At 42.6% G+C, this 20,626-nt stretch overlaps 1 protein-coding gene and 1 long non-coding RNA gene across 2 annotated transcripts; both read left to right on the plus strand.

Moving 5' to 3' along the window:
- The first annotated feature begins 17,530 nt into the window (after positions 1-17,530).
- LOC111850236 (uncharacterized) lies at positions 17,531-18,257 on the plus strand. The gene is made up of 2 exons (XR_011983019.1): positions 17,531-17,820; positions 18,192-18,257. It is a non-coding gene; the product is annotated as an uncharacterized lncRNA (long non-coding RNA).
- A 133-nt stretch (positions 18,258-18,390) lies between these two features.
- On the plus strand, positions 18,391-19,815 carry mid1ip1b (MID1 interacting protein 1b). The gene has a single exon (XM_072700591.1). It carries the CDS (start codon positions 18,612-18,614, stop codon positions 19,080-19,082), a length of 471 nt encoding a protein of 156 aa, XP_072556692.1. The 5' UTR covers positions 18,391-18,611; the 3' UTR covers positions 19,083-19,815.
- The last annotated feature ends 811 nt before the right edge of the window (positions 19,816-20,626 follow it).

A 20,626-nucleotide genomic window follows, 5' to 3' on the forward strand; every position in this document is an offset into this window, starting at 1 on the left:
TTCTTCACAAGGTTGCACACCTCTATAAAATTAGATTTCGTGATCTCCGATTGCCTCAATCGGACATCATTAGTGCCGACGTGGATAATAATCTTAGAGTGTTTACATTTACTTTTAGCCAGCACTTTTAAGTTTGCCGAGATGTCGGTCGCTCTGGCACCAGGGAGACAATTAACTATGGTCGCTGGAGTCGCTACTCTCACGTTTCTTAGAATAGAGTCGCCTATTACTAGAGCACTTTCAACAGGTGTCTCAGCGGGAGTTTCACTGAGTGGGGAGAACCTGTTGGAAACGCGAATGGGCGAATGGTGCCGGTGTGAATTTTGGTTGGATTTACGACTATGCCGCCGGGTCGTCACCCACTCGCCTTACTGCGTAGGCTCTGCTGCCAGAGCGAGGGGAGACTGAATACCTACAGTATGGCAGACATATCTGGAGCCGCTAACACTGAATCAATAAAACTCTCTGTTTCCTGAATGTCCCGTAACGTCCGGATATGTCCCTCTAAAACTACAATCTTCTCCGTCAGCCTAGCGACTAACTGACACTTCTCACAGGTAAACGTACCGCTAATAACCGGAGAAGAATAACTAAACATATTGCACTCAGAACACGGAACAGGAGACATGATGTTGTACTTACATGAAACGGGAAGTTCTAAAGCTGGAAGCACCTTTTTGATTGAATGGAGATCGTGGGTCGGTGCTTGCGAAGGTGATTAATCCGTAGGGGTTTGGAGAATTATCAGAAGACTATTAAGCTTGTAAGGATTTTTTTTTTTATTCCGATGACTTAATTCTAATTATTATTTAGGTGATATCTATAGTTTTAAAGTTCGCGCGGTAGCAACCAGTTTCGCTCACGCAGGAAACAGCGGAAATGACGTAGTCATAAACCCCAATGTACAGGCGCCCAGCCAGGGGGCAATAAGTATGCCCACCCCTGCTCAGCACCTCTCCCTGAGGGCAACTCCAGAGTGGAAGAGGGTCCAACCCCCCTCAAGGAGACTGGTTCCAGAGCCCAAGCCGTGCGTCGAGGTGAGCCCGACTATATCTAGCCGGAACTTTCAGTCACTCAGGTTCCTTCCCCATCAGAGAGGTGACATTCCATGTCCCTAGAGCTGGCTTCTGCAGCCAAGGATTGGACCGCCAAGGTCGCTGCCTTTGGCCACTGCCCAGCTCACATCGCACCCGATGTGCTACTTTCCCTGCAATTCCACATAACTTCCAAGTTAACACCGGTGCTTGTTGTCAGTTAGTCAGCAAGTTTATCCTTGCGCCTCCCCAGTAGTTCAAGTTCAAAGGAAAAGTACAGAGTCTAGAGTTGGTACTTGAAAGGGTTCTGGAACTGCCTCCAAGGAACTACAATTGAGTTGAGTGCCTGTGGTGTGAACATGACAAAAGTCCCTGTTTCCAGAAAACGTTTCTGTGGTGTAAAAATGCCTTTAATAAAATGTGCCCACATTTCAACATATTGTGGGATTGAATTAATAAAACGTGAACACGATTAACTAAAACGTTTTCCACAAGGAACTTCTGACATGTGAGGGTAAGGCCTCTTGTGTCAGATGAAGAAAACAAAACAGAATTTTTGATTTGAGCACAAAATTGGAAATCGGAAATATAAACCAGGTGAACCCAAACCAACAAACATTAAATAACAATTAGTTGAGACTGGCCTCTGGCCGGCCTTTAACCCACAACCAAAAAGGGAGGTAAGAAACTGTGGCCAACCACTCAACTCATTGAGCTATATGGTGCCCCAGAGAGCAAGTGGACATACTAGGGACTAAGGGGCTACAAGACAGAGGAGGGAACAAGATGGCCAGTGACCCCTGCTGGCCAAATGGGGACAAGACACATGAAACGGGGCTAAACGGGTTCTGATTCAAGATTCAAGATCTTTATTTGTCACATGCGTAGTCATACAAGTACAACACACAGTGAAATGTACCCTGAGCCGCTCCTTGACTGTGCAAACATTATGAACAAAAGTAAAAAAATTAAAAAAGTAAAGAAATGAGTGCAATTAAATACAGTGCAATAGTGTTAAAGTGCATTGTGCCATAATAGCACCGCAATATAAAACAGAGTGCATATAAAGTCCTGTTCAGTCCGTTAGGGAATGCTATGAGGGGAACCCAAATGCTATGAGGGGAGTGGGGGCATGTTCTGATTTAGGACTCGAATGGCCTGAGGATAGAAGCTCCTCTTGAGTCTCTCTGTTTTTGCCCTGATAGTGCGGAACCTTCTGCCTGATTGCAGAAGTTGAAATAGTCCGTTACTGGGATGGGACGAGTCCTTCAATGTTCGGACTGCTCTGGACCAACATCTCTTAATATAAATGTCCTGCAGGGAAGGTAGGATAGACCTGCAGCAGCGTTCTGCCGCCCGGATCACACTCTGAAGAGCTTTACGGTCCTGAATACAGCTATTCCCATACCAGGATGTGATGTTCTGTGTGAGGATGCTCTCCACAGCGCCTGAATAGAAAGTCCTGAGAATTACTGGAGAGACCCCGAACTTCCTAAGTTGTCGCAGATAGTACAGACGCTGCCTAGCCCTTTTGGACTGGACCTGAATGTGAGCAGACCATATCAGGTCAGAGGAGATGTGGACACCGAGATATTTGAAGGACAGCACCCTCTCCACTGGAGCTCCGTTGATGTTGAGGGGTTTGTAGACTCGCTGCTGACTCCTTCTGAAGTCCACTACCAGCTCCTTGGTCTTGCAAACGTTCAGCTGGAGGTGGTTGTCCTGACACCACGAAGTCAGGTTCTTCACTTCGTCCATGTAGGCCTCCTCATCGTTGTTGGAGATGAGGCCCATCACCACTGTGTCATCGGCAAACTTCACAATGGTGTTGGAACCATGAGTGGCCACACAGTCAGAAGTGTAGAGGGAGTACAGCAGTGGTGAGAGTACGCACCCCTGTGGCGCCCCAGTATTGGTGGAGACGCTGTCGGAGACACACCTACCCACCCTCACCACCCGAGATCTGCCAGTGAGGAAGTCCAACACCCATGCACACAAACGGCTGCTGAGTCCCAGATCCCTCAGCTTTGTGAACAGTCTACTGGGCACTATTGTGTTGAACGCTGAACTGTAGTCTACAAACAGCAATCTGACATAGTTGCCTTGTTTCTTGTCCAAGTGGCTGAGAGTGGTGTGCAGGACGTGGGAGATGGCGTCCTCTGTGGATCTGCTGGGTCGGTAGGCGTAGGGGTCTGTGGTACTTGGGATGGAGGAGGAGATGATGTTCTTCACCAGCCTCTCGAACACCTTCATTACCAACGAAGTCAGTGCAACTGGCCGGTAGTCATTCAGGCATGACGGCTTGTTGTTCTTGGGCACGGGGATGATGGTGGATCTTTTGAAGCACGTGGGGACCACGGACTTTGCCAGGGACTCGTTGAAGATGGAGGTGAACACACCTGCTAGCTGGTCAGCACAGCAACGCAGCAGACGACCGGTGATGCCGTCTGGTCCCGCCGCTTTCCAGGTGTTCACTCTCTTCAGCGCCGCTCGGACATCGCGCTCCGCGAAGCTAACCCTAACCCTAACCCGGTCCTCGCTGATGACGTCACCGTCCTCCGTTGTCAGGCTGTAGTTAGCACTAGTGGCCTGGCTAACCTCGAAATGGGCGTAGAACTCGTTCAGCTCGTTGGTGAATGCAGAATCGGCGCTAATCGGTGTGGTGACCTTGGCTTTGTAATCTGTGATGGTGCGCAGTCCATGCCACATGCTCCGTGTGTTACCTTGGTGGAAGTGAGACTCCACGCGTTCCCGATACCGGCATTTGTCATCCCTCACCGCGCGCCGAACGCCGTATGAGCCGCTTTGTAGGCGCTCATATCGCCGGTGGCGAGACCCGCGTTGTACGTGGCGGTCCTGGCGTTCACTGCAGCGTGGATCGATCTGTCCACCCACGGTTTCTGGTTCGGGGACGACTTGACTCTCACTGTAGGGATGATTTCCTCCGCTAGCATGCTTACGAAGCTAACTGCTACTTCCGTAAACTCGTTGATGTCGTCCGCACATGACCGGAGCGTCTCCCAGTCTACGTCCTCGAGCGCGTCCTGTAGCGTAGCTTCTGATTGGGCAGACAGGCAGGGCTACAAAGCGGTTTCACATCCAGCTTAGGACCTCGTGACTGCCTCATCCCTACGTATGCTTTGTTTATACTGAGGGATGAGGAAAATGGCGTTGTGGTCGGATTTTCCTAAGCTGGATGTGAAACCGCTTTGTAGCCCTGCCTGTATGGCGTGTAGCAATGATCCAGAATTCTGTCTCCCCTCGTCGGACACGTAACGTATTGGTAAAAGTTCGGCATAACTTGTCTAAGGCTTGCTTTATTAAAGTCTCCTGCTACAATGAGGGCTGTGCCTGGATCTTTGTTTTGAAACGCACTCAGCACATCATGTAGTTCAGAGTTCAGACAGAGCCATACCTGTGTCCGCGTGGGGAGGGATGTAGACCGCTGTGGCGATGACCGAGGTGAACTCGCGGGGCAAGTAGAAAGGGCGACACTTAATGCTCAGGTATTCCAAATGAGGCGAGCAGCCGCTGGAGAGAGTACAAATGCTCCTGACATCGCACCACTTTCTGTTAACCATGAGACACACTCCTCCACCTTTGGTTTTGTTTGACTCTGCTGTTCTGTCCGTGCGGAACACTGAGAATGCGTCTGACGGAGTTACAGCACGGTCCGGTACGGAGGTCGTCAGCCATGTCTCAGTGAGGCACAGAATGTTGCAGTCCCTCATGTCTCGTTGGAAAGTAACTCTGGCCCTTAGGTCGTCCAGCTTGTTCTCCAGTGACTGTACGTTAGCCAGCAGGATACTAGGCAGTGGTGCACGGTGCGCTTGTTGTCTCAGCCTGTTACGGACGCCAGCACGTGTCTCCCGGCGTTTCTTTGTTCTGCGCCCCGGGCGAGCGTCGCGTCCATTGTTGTTGTCGGAGTCGCGCAGTATCTCAGTCGGCCACGACGGTTCGGGATTAAAAGTGTCCTAAATTAAGTGTGCAAAGTTATTTCCAATGTTGAAAAGCATTCTGCTATCATAAACTATTAAACCAGCTGAGTTTGGAGCATGAAACCAAACAATAAATAAATAAAAAACTACAAAAGAGCACAGTCTTTGCGGAGCGGTCAGGAAGGCGTCTGGACGTGGCCACGCCATCAGCGCCATCAGGAAACTGCTGACAGTTTCCTAAAATATAGTCCATTGTACAAACCTGTCCCTCCCTGTGGAGTCATAAAATAACCCTTTATAAGAAGAGTGCTTAAATTTGACTCTCTAGCCTTTGCAGAAGACTGAATAACAGATCTCTGCCAGATTCACCAATACTGTGTTCTTTACAGATCTGGAACAGGGGGAGACAAAAAAGAAGAAAACGGACATCCACACCCCCCTGGAAATACCAAGCACAAAACATCAGAAGCATACAGCAGATCCCGAAGAATAGCTTACCTGTTTAAGATGAGCAAGACCACTGCTCTGAAAGGCTCATCAAAAAGGCTCAAGTGAATGATGTGTTTGGTCTGAAGACCAGAACATCTAACATCTGCTGGTTAATGTCATGGACTGATACATGATTGTAGCGTTCTACTGCATTTTACGGTTTTAATGTTCTTAAAAGAAGTTATTTTGATTTCATTTTATAAGAAATACTTTGTAAATGTATAATCACAATGCACGTTAGATGTTGGGTAATGAAATGTAGGGTTGCTTGACATTGGTGAAGCAAATCAAAATATAGACTTTAGAAATGAGTTGCTAATAGTAAATCTATGCTAATAGTATTAATGGATGTAAATCATTAATCTGCAAGTTGCTTTGGATGAAGGTGTCTAACAAAAGTGACCAATGTCAAAATGTAGTAAATTTAACATTTGTGAATTTATATTTGTATAACATTAATAGGTGTCTGGATTATGATGCATTCAAGTGAAGGGGAAAATTTTATCTCTTATATCAGGACTGCTGGCATTATTCTGACAGTCAATTATTATTCATCAGTAAAATGACAGATTATTCTGATTTCATTTCCATTAAAATTAAATTCTAATCATTTATTAATATTAATAATTTTATTTTATTTCTGCTTTGTTTTGTATAAATTTTTGTATAGCAAAATGATATTTAGGGTGGGATTTTAATTGCATAGTGTAACTGACTTTTTTTCTGTGTATATGCCAAACTATTGAATAAAAGCTATTAATGTCTATTTATTTGACTGACTTGGTTGATGTGCATTATCCATATATGACCATAATGGAAAAGATATGTACCAGAAATACAATACGCAATAATCAGCTGAAAAACCTTGACTTAAACCAAAAGGTAAATAAGTATTTTAAATCTATACACTTTACAATAATACCTTTGTTATTAAAACGACATTACAGTTTCTTCAAGCAGTTATCCAAGGTACATGTCCACGATGCCACAATAATCAGAAATCCCATTCAGTGCAACACCACCAGAGAACAGCACAAAAAAGTCCATTACCTTCATAATTTATATACTATAAAATGTACCATTCGGGCATCGAAGGAGAGAGGAAGAGAAATACCATCTGCAACGCCACCGAAATGGCAGTTACAGCTTCAGGGTGGCTGTGGTTCACGAGAGGGAAGTCATGGGGGCAGAGTAGCTAGATAGCCATCTGAACACAATCTGGGGTCTGATCAGCCCCACCTGGGTCATCTGGAGCAAGATGCATGATGTGGAAAGGCCTGAAAATTCCAGGAACATCACTGATGATGTGTCCAGAAGCATCACCAGAAGTATTTGCACAGCCTGAATCTGACTCAATCTTAGCTAGAAAAGACTGAATGACATCTGTGAAGAGTGAGGTGACTATTGGAGAGTCATGCCAGCACACAAAGATGACTGCCTCAACTCTGTGTGTGTGTGTGTGTGTGTGTGTGTGTGTATTAGAATATCATTTATTACTTTTTGTTACCAGTTCCAGTGAACAATGGAATTGATCAGCTTGATGAAAGAACTTATTAAAACTCTTTATAGACAGTAATCATCCCACAAAAATACCCCCTATGTCACACCTTGAGAGCAAGGACCAAAGAAGCAGGAGAAGGAGCCACTGAATCGGGGAATGAGGGATTTATTGTGCAAACAGCAAAGCACACGAAGCAAAAATGCGTAATGATGTCAATGACAGAACTGGGGAAAGACCTACAGGGAAACACTTAAATATACAAACTCAATTAGACAAGACTAGGAACAGCTGGTAACACGGGGATTCCACATGAGGTTAACGAGGGGGCAGGGCACACAGGTGGAGCGGCACGATCGGGACGTGACACCCTAATGCATATCGATAGATGACTTCATACAGTTACCTAGAAAAAAACTTCATGACTGGTTATGAAACAGAGTGTAAAGCAGCATGAACCTCAGTTTATTACTGGGAATGGGATCTGGAATCACTTCTCATTATTCCTCTAATGTACATACATTTTGTTTGAATCATTTCAACTGTTAATAACAAGCGTAATGTCTAGTAGGTTTTAAAAAAATGTGTTTGTATTAATATGATGTTAGTGACATGATGTTATGTACAAATTAATCAAAGCATAAGAGTGTGTCAGACATTCATGTATCCAAAGGAACAGGGTCTTTATTGTAACTGTGATTCAAAGAGGATAATGATTTAACTTTTATCCCTCTGACAAATTTTTCCTGGGACATTTCGTTGATATATGGTATTAATAAGCATTTTTTAGAGTTTTAGCACGTGCCATGGCAGACTGACGTTAGAAATTTGCAGCTCGGTGTACGCAGACAGCTGTGTTTACTGCCCATTACTTTATATTTCACTTCTGATTAACAAAAGAAGCAGTACGTCACGTGGTAGGAGAAGCAGACCTCGCTCTCAAATAATAAGTAGGTTTGAGAGCATTTGGGATTTCATTCAATTGAATAATTTTTATGAATAAAAAGTACAATGCATTGTGCGCCATCTAGCGGTCCAGATGAAGTATTTTTTTTAAAGAATTGTACTGCATGATGGAAATTATTACAAATAGACCCGATCTGCTGCCTTGCTGTCACTGTAGAGTAATTCTGTTTTTGTTTAGTTTTTCATCATCATGTTAGTTGCATTAAAAGTACATATATGTGTAAATTAAATTTACGTTACGCCGTCTGTAACAGAAGTGGCCTACATTACAAAGACATAACGTGACCCCTGAACTAAAACGCTTGGCCAGTTATTGTGTACAGTATGCTACACTATACTATTACACATCCCACCTCTCCCGGAACTTCCAGGAGGGACCGCAAAGTGACCGCAGCTCCCCGACACTCGAATGATGCGCAATGCTCCGGAAATCGTTAGTAAGCTAACATTCGGTATTTTGGGGTGTTGAATGCGAAAGAAATTGGCAGAGATGAAGATCTGTCTGACTTTGTCAAGGGCCAAATCATGGTCATGCAACTGGGTCAGATCATCTCCAAAACTGCAGGCGTTTGGGGTGTCTGCGCTTCATTTTCTACTTTTAAATCCAACTTAGAGACATTCCTGTTTAATGAACATTTCTCTTCTTCCTCACCTGTTTCGTGTTTTTTCTTTATTTATTGTAAAGTTTACCTTGGGTTTGTGAAATGCACTATATAAATGTATTATTATTATAATTATTTATTATTATTATTATTATTTATTATTAAGTGATGGCAATTTTAAAATACACATAAATAATAAAAGAAATTCTATCGAAGTAAAATGACTTCTGAATAGTGGCTTTCATTCGCGTGTGACCGTAGCTGTTGCAGGCTTGACTCACTCTTCTCCCTTCTCATGTTCTCTGCTGGACTCTGACCAGGTACAACCACCCAAACTGAACAAGTCACTCAATCCACACTAGAAACGCACTCAAAAACAATTATGTACGAAATACATGCAGAACCAAGCACATTATGAAAAATCAGACGGGTTTCAAGCTTTGTGGAGAATTATTAATCCAGGGTTTTTTATTATTTTTATTAATTTGCTTAAGTAATGGACTACAAAATGAAAAAAGTCACTTGCCTTTTATTTAGCACTTAGCCTGGTAGCATTTTTTTGTCTGTAGTAATTGCTCCTTTGGTAGCAGCATGTCCTCACCCTTTGACAATCGCGATGCTGTTCTGTGTGAGGGGTTTGCCTCGTCTGCGCTACTTTCTGTTTCCTCTGGCTACTGCCGTTTCCTACAGTTCAAAGACATGTGGTTTAAGTGGAGTGGCGTCTCATAGCTACTGTGCGTGCGTGTGTGTGTGCGCGTGTGTGCAAGCGGGTTTACCTATCTGTAGGAGCCATTCTTTCATTTGTTTATTAAACATAATTTAGTTTGTATTTATATTGGAATTATTTATAAATATTGTTGATATTTATTTATTTAATGTTTATATTCATTTGTATTTATTTATTATATAATATATATATATTTATTATTGTAATAACTGTAATGAGATGTAATGATTTTTATTATTGCCTGAGTGTATTCCCACCTATAGGGAGGCGATGGTTACAAAAGCAGCTAAGATGACGTGGCCCAGGTGTGAAGGTGCAACGCGAAACAGTCATTGACCGTATTTGCCGTGTGTGATGGTGTCTGCATTTCGGCCAAACTAGATCAAAGTATATTGTGGCTTAAAATATCATAAGAATAAATCTACCCGTCAGGAACAGAACTTGGTGTCGTATCCTCATCATTTACGCGTCAGACTTTTGCACCTTCTACCACCAGGTAGTGGATCTCGATCAAAGAAAATTTAGCCTGTTTTTCCACTACACTATCCTTATGGGGACACAATGTCCCCATAACGTGATAAATATCCGTTTTTTCCCCTTATGGGGACCGGTTTCCTGGTCCCCATAAGGGAAAACTCTATTTTATAAAAATCGGTGACTGCTATAAAAAAACTAAAAGTACAAAAACTCTTGTATTCTGTTAGGTTACTTATGGTTATGGTTAGGGCAGGGTGGGGGTTAAGGTTGTCATAGTTAGCGTTAGCATTTTTCCCATTGAAATGAATGAGCGGTCCCCATAAGGATATGTTTACCCTACATGTGCATGTGTGCGTGTGTGGTTCAAGTGTACCTTACCTTGCGAGGACCAAATGTCAGTTTCCTGGTCCCCATATTGGAAAACTCTATTTTATAAAAATATGTGACTGCAATGAAAAAAACTAAAAATGCAAAATCTATTGTATTTTGTTAGGTTACTTATGGTTATGGTTAGGGCAGGGTAGGGGTTAAGGTTGTCATAGTTAGCATTAGCATTTTTCCCATATAATTTTTTCCCAAAGATATGATTACACGACTGTGTGTGTGTGTGGTTTGCATAGATCACATTCGAGGACCAAATTGTCCCCAAAGTGTAGTAAAATCTGAAATTTCCCTACTTTTGGGGACATCTTTTGAGCTCCCCATTTGGATAACCTTAGTTTTATAAAAAAAAAAAAATCTGTGAATGCAATCAAAAAAATAAAAGTGCCAATAGTCTTGTATTTGGGTTGGTTAGGGATGGATAGAGGTTAAGGGTGTCGTGATTGGGATTATGGTTTTTTCCCATAGAAATGAATGGACGGTCCCTATTTAGATAGGAAGACCAACTTGTGTGTGTGTGTGTGTGTGTGTGAGAGAGAGAGAGAGAGGCCACAGTGTTACTCAGTAAGACACGATACAAGTCTCCATTTGTTCACCTGACACTAATTACAGACGATGTAAAACTTCCATTGACGTGTCCGCAATACGTAATTACGACTGAAATTGCGTCTGCACTGGATTTTGATTTGACGTGCGCTTTAAAAGTAAAAAATGTATATATAACCTCACGGCCACTAGATGGCATAAGATGTTTTGCTGTGTGTACTGGCAATTTCAGGAGCGAATTCAGATAAAGTTTGACTGTTATTTAAAATTAAGCTATTTGAGTTAACGCGAATTTGATAACGTATATATGTGCAAGCCCAGGGGCAGGCTTATGCAGTGATTTTTTTTCTATCCTGTTAACTCGAAATCGCGCCTTATTTACAACAAAAGATATTGATAGCAAAAGTTTTTATTTCATCTCACATAAAACAACAAATTGGGTATTTATAATTATGCCAACCCCTGCAGTATTGCAATTCAGATTTGTCTCACCTTTACTCAGCGGTACAATGAAAAGACACTTCCTGGAATGAAATAAAAAATAAAAGCATACTTCTTGAATGGGTATGGTGATCGGTAGGTTTTGTTCATTCGCGTCACGTATTTCTGTAATGTGTTCCTCTTTTCCCAACGGCTTTTGGGTCTTACCCCGAAACTGGGGAAAGCCTAATAAAACAGAATAACTTGTATTTTCCCCCATTCACAAACGTGGTTTCTTCCGTCTTTTATTAAAACCTATGTTATTTTTTTCTCTGAGAACATGAGCATTAATACAAATTTAGGATAATAAAATATGTTGTGAGCTCTCCAAAACTTCTTTTTTTATTTCGAGATAAAGGGAGAGAAAGAAACGCGCAGCTTCTCCAGACTTCGTAGTAACGTGCACATTCAGACTAATCAATGCATAATTGATAAACTATCAGCGAACATCACTGTGTCGTACGGAAGGTGGCGCTACACACATCTTTGAAAATTCAAATACAAGTCAGTGTTACAAACACAGGCTGACTTTCATCGTTATGTTACACTTAGGGTCACAGATGCCTATGAATGTCTCACAGAAAAGTGACATAAATGGGAATTAAAGTAGCAAAAGGTCTGGCACATGCTGAGAATCAAACCAGGGAAAACAAGAGACCCGGAGCACCATGAGGTGATTGATCAGAACTACAATGGCACTCTTATGTAAGTAAGGGGACATGTAAAAAACCCAAGGAAGAGTAAACACTAAGAACAGCTTATAAACTGGCGATATTCAGGCCTCCAGCTGACGTGATACATGCGCCTCCTACAGCAAAGGAGCTGATAATTTGTGGCTCTGACTAAATGTGTGCTGCCCTCTCGTGGCAGGAAGGAAAGTTAATCGTGGTCGTAATTTTTCAGTAAGACTTTTAAAATGTTAGATTATAGTTAAGCTGTACCCAGTGCTTGAAGTGGGCCGGAACGCAGCGGAACGCAGTTCCGGAACTTCTGTATTTTCGTCTTTTGGGTTCCGTCACTTTTTTCTGCGTTCCGGTACTTACTGAAACTGATCCGACGCAGCGACAGTGGCCCGAGAATAGACAATATCACAAGACCGATAAAAGACTACATTACCCACGAGCCACGACAGTGCCCTATCATATGCATCCACTGAGTCCCAACCAATCGCATCAGCTTTAGCCCTAGTCTATTGTTAGGCCTACAAGTATCACACTAGTCTGGTTCATGTTGTTTTAATGGTTTTCAGTATTCCATTTGTGAATTAGAAAAAAGTAGCCTATGCCTATAGGTTATTGCTTGGAAGAATGATTAAATTAAAATAGTTTTTGAACCAACACATCCTAAAGACTTGATTTTTTTTTCACCGCACAGATGTCAAATGTCGGAAAATTAGAGTTCCTGCACTTATTTTTTCCCACTTCAAGCACTGGCTGTACCTGTGCTGTGTTGTAATCATGTAATTGAAAAAGACCTGCGTGACCTTGTTTTGAGCCAGTGGTTGCTGGTTCTAAACCCTATTTACTCTGACCAGAGAGAATCGCCTTGGATGCCAACTAACTTGCTGTCATTGCTTTTTCTTTGAGAGTGAGACTTAGTTCTTGCTTTGATTCAGTGCCTAACTTTAGGTTTGGGTTTAGGTTCAGGTTCTCTATATGCAGGCATCTTGTTTCTGTGTTCGGAGTCTTGGTCTGCTGGAGTGCGGCAGCTGAGGGTTGTATTACAAAGGGTGTTTTACACGCCAATGGGGGCACTTTCATTGGATCAGGCACGGACAGGTGTTCAGACACCCCCAGCCCCTTGCCGCACATCTCTGGTGGTTATCATCCGTGGTCACATAAAAGGGGCGGTGTCGGTATTGTAAAGATGCAAACTACGAGCCCCCCCAATAGGTAGGAGGTAGGTAATACCCACCCACTCCGCAAAATGTATAGCTCAACACCCCGGCCCCCTGGTAAATTTAATCCTCCCCAGGCACGCGGCCATGAAGAAGCTGGTATCAGATTTCATGACTGAGATAAAAACATTTAATTTCATTCATATCAGATGAAAAAGATAATCAGTGGTTTCACCCACCCCTATTATTTGGTCAAAGGGTGGGACTTATGGCTGTTTGAATCCAAAAGCCTGCAGCCAGGAGCAGGCTATCAGAAAACAAAGGACCAATTTGTACCTTTGACAGTACAGTTATTTGTCACTGGGGCTGTACCCTCAAGGGCCAATTGTACCCTAGCTGTAGGTAAATGTACTTAATAAGACACAGAAATGAACTTGGGAACATTTTTTGTACCTTTGGAGAACAAAATGTTGTTTGTACCTTGGGGAAAAAAAACTGTACAGAGGCTGTGCCCTTTTTCTGACGGTGCAGGTTAGGCGTGCAACGTAAATTACCATGGCAATACACCGAGTTTAAAAGTGAGCTATGATTCATAGTACCCAAAACTCGGAAGTAAGCCAGAAGAAACCTCGCTAAGCCAGTAAACCCACTTCATACACCCCTCTGGTTCTCGTGTCCAGGTTCCTGTTCCTGGTTTTACAGTATTATTTCTTTGTTTCTTTGTTTGTTTTTGCCCTTGAATCTGCTTTTTGTGACCTCGTCCTGGAGTCACCCATTCAGTCACAGCCCCATTTTTTGCAGTGTGTGCTCTGGAAGTCTCTGGGGCCATTAGGTAGAAAACATCTGAATTCATAGCCCAGTTCTGGATGCTCTGCCTTGGGTTCTTTTGACTGTGAAAGTCAAACATGTATTAACTGTACTCTGTTTCCTGGCCATGAAAATAGTCATGTTCATATGTACCACCAGCATCCTGTACGTGCTGCATTCCAATGACACTCATGTTAATTCATTGAGTGAAGAGCCCAAGAATCCATTTCATGTCTGGAGAAATGTATGTGCGTAGATCCATTCATCAGTCTTCCTCAGCTTCAGCACACGGTCACGGTCAGCCGGGAGCCTACCCAAGGAAGCCAAGGGTAACAGTGATGCAGCAGTAGTTCTGTGAGAGTGGGTGCTTTGGGAATTACTTTAAGGATCCCTTGGTGCTTGATATTTGGCCTATAACAGTAACCCAGAAATCACTGGTACTCATGCCTGTACCTATCATTGAGGACACCGAGGTCAAGTCCTCAGTATTTATTCTGCATCTCCAATCACTACGTCCTGTTATGGGGCACACCTAAGAAGGGCTACACTTTTAACCTCAGTATTGCACAAGTCTTGGCTGCAGCCCTGCTGGCATTCTTAGGCATATTCCCCAAAGCAGGATTTTTTCCATTAGCTAGATAACTTATGCCAAATATCAGCAATGTTCAATATAAATGTGACTTCTCTCTCATCCTATTGAATGGTTTTTACGTTTGGCTTAAGTTATCTGGCTAACTGGGAGATTCTGTTAGTAGCTAGACATTGCTGAATGTAACCAGTTGGCAGCTTCTTGAAGAACTGGTAGGCTGGACGCAAAATTAAGTGGAGACTGGAAGAGGTCACGCAGGCATAGTGTACAACCAGGAGAGAAGTATTATGTTTAAGTAATGAGGCCATGGACACAGATTTAAGACTGAGTGTAGTACAATGCTAACCATCTACCTGGAAGGCTGCCAAAATGAGGTCCGGTGTCCTTTGAAGGATATGGAAGGTGGATTGTGTTGTAATCTTGAGGATAAGTGCATTTGTCCATTTTTATATTATATGTAACATTTGGTGCCTTAGGGGCGGCATGGTGGTGCAGTGGTTTGCACTGTTGCCTCACACCTCTGGGACCTGGGTTCAAGCTTTCACCTGGATTACATGTGTGTGGAGTTTGCATGTTCTCCCCATGTCGTTGTGGGGTTTCCTCCAGGTACTCTGGTTTCTCTCCAAAGACATGGAACTGGAGTTATTAAATTGCTCATAGGTGTGTGTGAGTGTGCCCTGTTATGGGCTGGCCCCCTGTCCTGAGTCGTTCCCTGCCTCATGCAGAAGGATAAGTGGATTGGAAAATGGATGGATATTGTGCATTAGTAATATAGACAGTAATGTCAGGGTCAGCACCGGTTTGTCCCAGTTGTTTGTGTCTTCTCCCCATTTGGCCAGCAGGTGGCACTGGCCATCCTGTCTTTCCCCTGCTTCCCTCATGGCTGCATGCAGCTACCTGTCAACCCCTCGCTTGTGTGCTCAAATCCTGCCTCCTCCAGATTTTGTAGATTTTGTTCCCTAGTGTTTCATTTGTATGAGTTTTCTAGTTCCTATGTCTTGTGATTTGTATTTGGTTTTGGTTTCATGCTTTGTGCCCGTGGTTGTGTTTTAACTCTCTTATTCCCCTAGTGTAGATTCTGTTTCTTAGTTTCTCTGTTAGAGTTCCTTGAGTTAATTATTAGTTTCACCTGTTGCCTGTTCTTGTGCCGATCCTTGTGTTTTTCCTGATTACTCATTATTCTGCACCCTCCCTGATTGGTGGATTGTTTCATGTGTCACTCCTTGTGTCATCACCCGGTTTGGTTTTGTGTGTCTATATTACTGTCTTAGTTTAGTTTGTAAGGAACCCACTTGCAGAATCTTGTTTTTGCAAAACGGTGGTTTATTGAACAGTAAAAATAATATAATGTAATACAGTGTAGACATACACTGAGTATTGAAAGGCAGCTGAAAGACAAATTAAGTCCAGTTCTTCACCCCCCTTTATACCTCAAAACACCCACCCCAACAATGTTCTGTGTGTAGGTGTTTGTGAGTGAATTTGCATATAAAGAGTGACCCCCTGGCCTGTGAAGGGCCTGGGGCAGGGAGGGACAGGGCAGGAGGGAGACTTTCTGATCATTGTGATGCAATTATCTTCCTCATCACCCTAGTGGTGCCGACTGGAACCCCCGTTCTCTCCCTGACTTTCCCCATGATCATAACTTGCTAACACAGTCTGTATCCAAATGATCAACCAAGAACATTGGGGCATCTTTACTACTTTGCAAGTTCCTTGTTGGGTCATTGAATGTCTGAAGGTTAGAATCTGAATGTGTATTTCAGTTGGTTTTCTAAAATGTTAGTATTTCATTCCCTGTGTTTCATTTTTGTACTTTGTTCCCTGCCTGCTCCTAGTTCCCTTGACTTTTTCTAGTTAATTTTGTTGTTTTTTCCTCTTTGTTATTTACCCGTCGTGGTCCGTTTGCTTTAGTGTTTCCTAATGTCTTCTGCTTCACTTAATAAACAGCTTATGTTAGCTGTAGCCGCCAGTGGATCATCCACATTCTTTTCCCCGCCTGCGCCATGCCACGCCCTCGTGTCAGATCCACACGAGACTGTGACACGTTTAAGTTTTTCATAGTAATTTGTCAGTTGCTTTGAAAGAGCCTTCATTTAATCCACATCTGAGTCAATTCTACAGGTTTAGCTCTGGAGTTGCAGGAGAGTATATAATACCCATTGCATTGCTATAAATGAATATCAGCTCAGAAGATAGGAATTTGACCACACAGCTCCAGGACTGTGATTGTGATAGCGGCTCTGGTTCTGTGCATGTGTGTGTGGGGTCTTCATGTACTTCCTTGATATTTATAATTTTATTACTCTTTGAAGAACCTCACAAAGCTTTTTTAAAGTCATTGTGTTCAAAAGCATAATTACAGTTGACATATCCATGCCCCCAACAGAGAAACATTTAATCTTATATTGTTTGGTATATTATGGATACAATCAATTTAGTTGCTGTGATTCCTGTTTTATAAGTTATAATGATATATGTCAATAAAAACCTCTTTGCCAGTGCACTTGTCACAAAACAAAAGGACCAAAATACTGACATTTGTCTCATAAATATTCTATCCATCTATCTAACTGTTTGCGCGGTTCAGGATCAGGGAGGTTGGAACTTATCCAATGCAGCAAAGGCCACAAAGAGCAGGAACACCCAGGACAGTATGACAGTCCATTGCAGGGCACACACACCCAATCGCAATTTCCAGCTGCCAGTTCATGTCATTGTACTGCAGAAAGAAACCGGACTTTTCTGGAGTCAACACATACAAAATGGGGAGAACATGCAAGGTCCATTAACACTGCACTGAAGATTTCAAACCCCCGGATTCAGAGGGGTGAGAGCACCGTGCTACCCTCTTCCCTGACATTCCACCCTATTTTCCATTAACTATGCATACAAACGAATTAATAAAAGTGTTACATAGCCATCACTTGGGTACGGCCGTAGCTGACAGCTCATTACTCTTGATCAAAATTATATATCGTTTATTTGGAATGTTTAGAGCTTAACAGTAAAAGCATGAATGACTCATACTGAAAGGTGAAACGAGGACTCGACACCCAGAGACGCCACTTCCCTTATCGAGTTACAATGCCGCTCCGCGTCGGGTTGGACGAGCCGATGTTAGACCGCGCCCGGTAACCCCGCCCATCGTGGGCCGTCTGTCTTGGAAGGGACCCAGCCGCCCCACTCCTCGGTTTGATTGGACGATGAATAGTCAAGCCTAGCGCTCGAGAAGCCGGAAAAGATTTTGATTGGCTGAACCCGGGGGTACAGCCGTGGGCTGATGCATTTACTCATGAATATTGAAAGAGCCGCGCTTCGTTCTGCACTCCGTCGTCCCGGATAGACCGTCCGTATCTCTCTGATACAAATTAGCCAGTTGTTCGTTTTTTGCAACTTAGTAGCTGGAAAATCAGTCTGTGGTGGAGTACAAGACCAGTTACCGAGTCGTAAGATGATTATTTAACCATATATGTTCGTGTGTGGATATGAATGTTTTTTTGTAATCGTAAATGAAATGTAAGATTTTACGATTTACAGTGCAAAATTCATTTGAACTTTAATAGGATATTAATATCAATAGAATGTATACATATCGTAATGTAATTTTACAGCATTATCTTTAGCCACCCACATAATGTCGCTGGATTTCTTTTTGTAGGGTGTGCTTTACGGTAGCTGTAAGTCACACCTTAATGCTGGCTGGAGATTAGCAAACTGCGATCTAACGTCCATTGTTAAACGCTAACAAATAGGCCTACGTTAATAATATGTTGTATGCGAGGTTTGTAGCATTGCCTTTTTTCATGTCTTATTGTAGGCATTTGGGATCCTGTTACAACTTTGGGTGGATGTTAATGTCGGTCGGCAGGTCCTGGAAACGCCCTTCTGCATTAAAACCGGCTCTTTTTACAAGAGCTGATAAGAGAAGCTGACAAGATCGCGGAGCAGAAAGCAGTGGTCGAAGGCAACAAATCCTATTTTACACTGTACAGCAAAATCTAGAACATCCGTATTTTTTGAAGACTCCAGCACCCGGTTTCTTCAGGAACAATCGCGTTTAGAAAACGACTGCAAGATCGTCACCTTTGTCGCGTTTCCCGTACGCAATATTAAGAGAATAGGTGATTTGCTGTAGCTGTCTGTGATCCTGCACCTTGTCCTCAAATTCTCAGCAGTCGATCTCCTGACACATCGGTTTCCAAAAGCATATTGCAGTGCCTTCCGTGCTTCAGGCAAGATGATGCAGATCTCCGATTCGCACAATCAGAAGAATTCCCTCTTTAATGCCATGAACCGGTTTATTAGCGCTGTGAATAACATGGACCAGACTGTTATGGTTCCGAGCCTTTTGAGGGACGTGCCGTTGGAAAACGAAAAGAGCATCAGCCCCATCAGGTCGGCTGGCAGCGGATCGGCAGCGTATTTATGCAGCGGTGACATGTACAGTAACTACGTTCTGCTGAAATCCATCAGAAATGACATCGAATGGGGAGTCCTACAGATGGACGAGAGAAGAAAGGAAAAAGTAGGCATAGCCGGCCTTGACTTATCGAGAATCGAAACGGACGGTGAAGATGAAGACCTGGAGAAACTCTTTCACTTCCATCTGAACGGCCTGCATACAGTTTTATCTAAACTGACCCGAAAGGCTAACACTCTTACCAACAGGTACAAGCAAGAGATCGGTATCGGAGCCTGGGGACACTGAAGCACTATATTTCCTGTTCGTTCTGGTGGAATTTCCCTGAAGCAATCGAAATTAGGCTGTGCGATCTATGAAGTTTCTTTGAAGAAGCTGAGAAAATCGAGGCGGATTATCATGCTGCGCCGATTGCTAAAGTTTATTGAATTAATACATTACAGGAAAGAGACGGTGCACTTGGTGACACTGGACTCTTGTGCCGAAATTAAATCACGTCCCTTTAATATATTTGTACTAGGCATCTTTTGCTGCTTTGGGTCCATCCGTCAGCGCATTCACGGATGCATGTGCTGAACTGAGTAATATAGTAAATTAATTTAAAAATGTAACAGGTTCGAGTTTGCTGTAGAATCGCACATAATTTCTTAAAATAGTTGGAAGGGTTTCTTTTCCTGATGTTACATTAGGGGGAGCTATTTCAAGGGCCTGTATGATGTCTGTTAATGTGTATTAACTTAACTGACTTGAATATGCTGAAATTAAGTGCATTAATACTATAACATGCGTGACGTCTATAAATTGTTAAAAAAAAGTCTGTGATCTGGAATCCATCAGTCTTATTGATTTCATAGTATCATGACAGATTCCATGAGATTTTTTTAATTATTAAAATGTTAACAATAATAATATGTACACATGTATTTTTAAAGTAGCGTTATAAATCTGTTACCCATAAACACTCTGTTTCAATTTGACTCCACTCTTAAGGTCATTTTTTGGATAAACAATATGCAGTTTGTTTCGTCTCTTCATTGTTTTTAATAGTTCTTTTTTAATGTGTCTGAAATTACGGAGAATGAATTTCTTTAGCAAGGGTATAGCAAGGGAAATAGCACTCTTGCTGATTTACTTCATATCTATACAGATAAGGTTTCAGACCCCTCCTTCATAAATCTTAATGTACCAGAAGATGCAGCAGGGGTTAGATGTGAACATGCTGAAAATAGCTATCAGTCAGAATGACCAAATCAACAGTATAGGACATATTCAGAGTTATATCACATTTGCTCACTACTACTTAAAGGGTGTCAACTTTGCAAGAGCTCAGAAATGTTGTCCTTCCCAAATCCAGATTTGCTGATGCAAACTGAAAAGGAGAGATAAGAACATAACTGGCACTTATATTCAATATCCATAAAAACACTTAATGTCCAGGATTTCTCAGTATTACTTAAAAATGAAAGAATAACCTATTGAATAGAATTCTAGTTATCTCATTAATTGAAAAAAATGAATTATTAAAAGAAACTTTTGTTATGCGCTATCCCAACAAAAAGCGGGATGATTCAGGTTTTTCATTGCAGCAAACTTGCAGCAGTGGAATGGAGTCCATGTCTAATTCTGATTTGCTTGTAGGTGCTGAACCTTTGCTTACGAAGCAGGTCCAACCTTCTTCCTGTCCTTCAGCCGATCCACTGTGCTTATTAACATTTTTCCTCCTAAGTGCAATAATGCGAGAGTTTCGGGAAAGACAAATAGAACTTAACACCATTAACTAAATTGACAAAGATTCCACATTCAATCTATGTGTATGTTTCCTTCTATACTTC

This window comes from Paramormyrops kingsleyae, chromosome 16 (assembly GCF_048594095.1).
Source record: "Paramormyrops kingsleyae isolate MSU_618 chromosome 16, PKINGS_0.4, whole genome shotgun sequence".
Lineage (NCBI taxonomy): Eukaryota > Metazoa > Chordata > Actinopteri > Osteoglossiformes > Mormyridae > Paramormyrops > Paramormyrops kingsleyae.